General features: G+C 30.1%; 1 protein-coding gene across 1 annotated transcript; it reads left to right on the top strand.

Moving 5' to 3' along the window:
• The first annotated feature begins 1081 nt into the window (after positions 1-1081).
• LOC111639772 (methyltransferase-like protein 7A) lies at positions 1082-1949 on the top strand. Its single transcript, XM_023385710.1, has 2 exons — positions 1082-1590; positions 1669-1949. Exons 1-2 carry the CDS (start codon positions 1093-1095, stop codon positions 1900-1902), a joined length of 732 nt encoding a protein of 243 aa, XP_023241478.1. The 5' UTR covers positions 1082-1092; the 3' UTR covers positions 1903-1949.
• Positions 1950-2508: the final 559 nt, after the last annotated feature.

Here is a 2508-nt window from a genome sequence, read left to right as displayed (position 1 = left end):
TATTGATAAAATGTAACTAAACTACTGATTGTGTAAAATGCAAATATCATTTTCTGGATAGGAAACAATTAATATGGTCGTTAATTAACAATCGATTGTTTCTGTATAGTAATATGTTGAAAGGGAACTGAACATTCATTTCATGTTGTTGTATGAGTAGTGCTAGCACTTACACAGATGGGAGTTGATTAGTTTATCGTATTATAGCCAATATAAAATTAAGAGAATGGATGATTAATCGTTATTTGATAAAAATTGAAAATACAGAAAAGTATGTTGATGAAATAAATATTATTTGCTAGTTTATTTGGTTACAGTAACGGAACATCCAAGGGGATGCCTTCCGGGAGGAAAGGGGATCCTTTTCTGGGAATTGGCCCCTATTTTGGTGTTACAAACGTAAAACTCCTCTTGACAGTTGAGGCACAAACCTACGACCAACTAACTAGCCAGTGTTCAGTGGTATTATTCACTCAGTCACTAGTATATTATCTTTATAATTTTATTCACGATTGACTCTATAATTAATTATCTAAATAAGTAGCTTCGTCATGCATTTGTTATATTTTTTCATTACGAAACCTACAAATGCACATAAAAAAATATCTTTGAAACAAACAGAAATATATAATATTACTACATATTTTAAATAATTTATAGTTTATTTTCAATTCTATTTGCATACATTTGAAAATAACAAAGATAAATTACTTTTAAAATGATTTCAATAATCCAATTCATAATATTTCAGGTGTAGACTAGCATATAGGCTACAAGTTTTACTTATTAAATACATTAAACATTTGATTATTATTATAAATTACTTCGTACAGGCAACAAACAAGAACATGAATAAGAGAAAATCGCGTACTAAAAATTCGCAACTTGTTTTCAGTATTTTTGTTATTTTTTTAAACTGTTTAAACTTATACAACAGTTGAAATCGTTGTGGACTTTATTCTTATGTAAACTGTTATATTTTATTACCTGATATAAAGTTCAAATATTTGTAATAATACGCGATAAGATCTTGCTTAAAATAACTTGTTTCCTATTATCATAGTGAGTAAATAGCTGGACACTTAACAGAGAATGCCGTTGGTGTTTGGTATAATTTTTACATTTATTTTGATCTTGATTCTGTTGAAAACGTCAGAAAGGTGCAGTAAAATATGGTTTGCAAATGTTCACGAAATCGTTTTTTATTATATTATGGAGTTTTTTGTCGGAAATCTAAGAAAACGTTGCTTACGAAATATAAAATTAGAAATTTCTAACGACCCAACACGTTCTCGTGAAGGTCGACTAAGAATTTTAGAAATAGGACCGGCAGGTGGAAGAAACTTTGCATTTTATCCCGAAAAGAGTTTGTTAATTTGTGTGGAACCAAATGAATATTTTCGGTCGTTTTTCAATCGAAAGAAAGGTCAATTCGAAAGTCTTCATTTGGAGAATTTCTACTGTACTGGAGCAGAAGATATGAATGAAATAAAAGACGAAAGCGTGGATATTGTAGTAAGTACATTTGTACTTTGCTCGGTGCAAGACATGGAAAAGTCCTTGAAAAAAATTAAAAGAGTTTTGGTGAAAGTAAGTTTATTTTTTCTTAATTTCATAAATTACAAATGTAAGATTTTAAACTACGATTTGTATTTATTATTATTTTAGAAAGGGAAATACTATTATTTAGAACACGATAGAGACCCCAATCATTTGATTCGGTTCTTTCAAAAATTGATCGAACCTTGCTGGAGTCTTCTAACTCACAAATGTCATCTTACTCGACCTATCGGAAATTCCATCAAGAAAGCAGGTTTCAGTCAAGTGGTACAAAACGATTCTAGACCGTATTTCTTTATCTTTGTACCTCAGTATTTTATATACGGTACTGCTGTCAAATAACACAACTAATGCATCACATTTTTAGATTATTCCTTACTAAGAAAAAATTGTCACTTATTAATAATATATGCTGATACAATAATTAAGATTTAAAAAATGTTCTAATTTCTGTGATTATAGTTTCGTTTTCGTTTGTGTTTTAAAACTCAGTAGACCAAAGCCCGATGCCGCGCAGTGAGTAATAGTAACATCGGGAAAAATACGCATTGGGAAATTGAGTTACAGTGTTATATAAAGTAAAAAAACGAAAAAATATTTTATAGTGTCCAAGGGCAATTTGCTCCTTTCTATCTCAGCATGCCAATGACTTAGAGTCTAAAACCACAGAACGTTCTTTCCCGCCTCATTAACTCATAACGAAAAGTTTTTCAAGTTTTTCCACATATCTGATACTTAAATAACAGCCAATTTTTCGTAGAAAATTTTGTCGAGTGAAATCTCCACTTGGAAGTTGGCCCATGTGTTGAAGTGCCTTATTCTTTCAATTCAATCCAAATGAAATAAACATTGAAAGCACAATTATGCTGTCAGATTATGCTAAATTTCAATAATGGTAAAGATACTTTTATGTTGTAGTTATCTCAGAAATTTTATTTGTAGCTTACT

Source organism: Centruroides sculpturatus, unplaced genomic scaffold (assembly GCF_000671375.1).
Source record: "Centruroides sculpturatus isolate CEXI.00-Female unplaced genomic scaffold, Cexi_2.0 scaffold1247, whole genome shotgun sequence".
Classification (NCBI taxonomy): domain Eukaryota; kingdom Metazoa; phylum Arthropoda; class Arachnida; order Scorpiones; family Buthidae; genus Centruroides; species Centruroides sculpturatus.
Note: the sequence above shows the minus strand (reverse complement) of the source record. Positions and strands in the feature narration are given on the sequence as shown.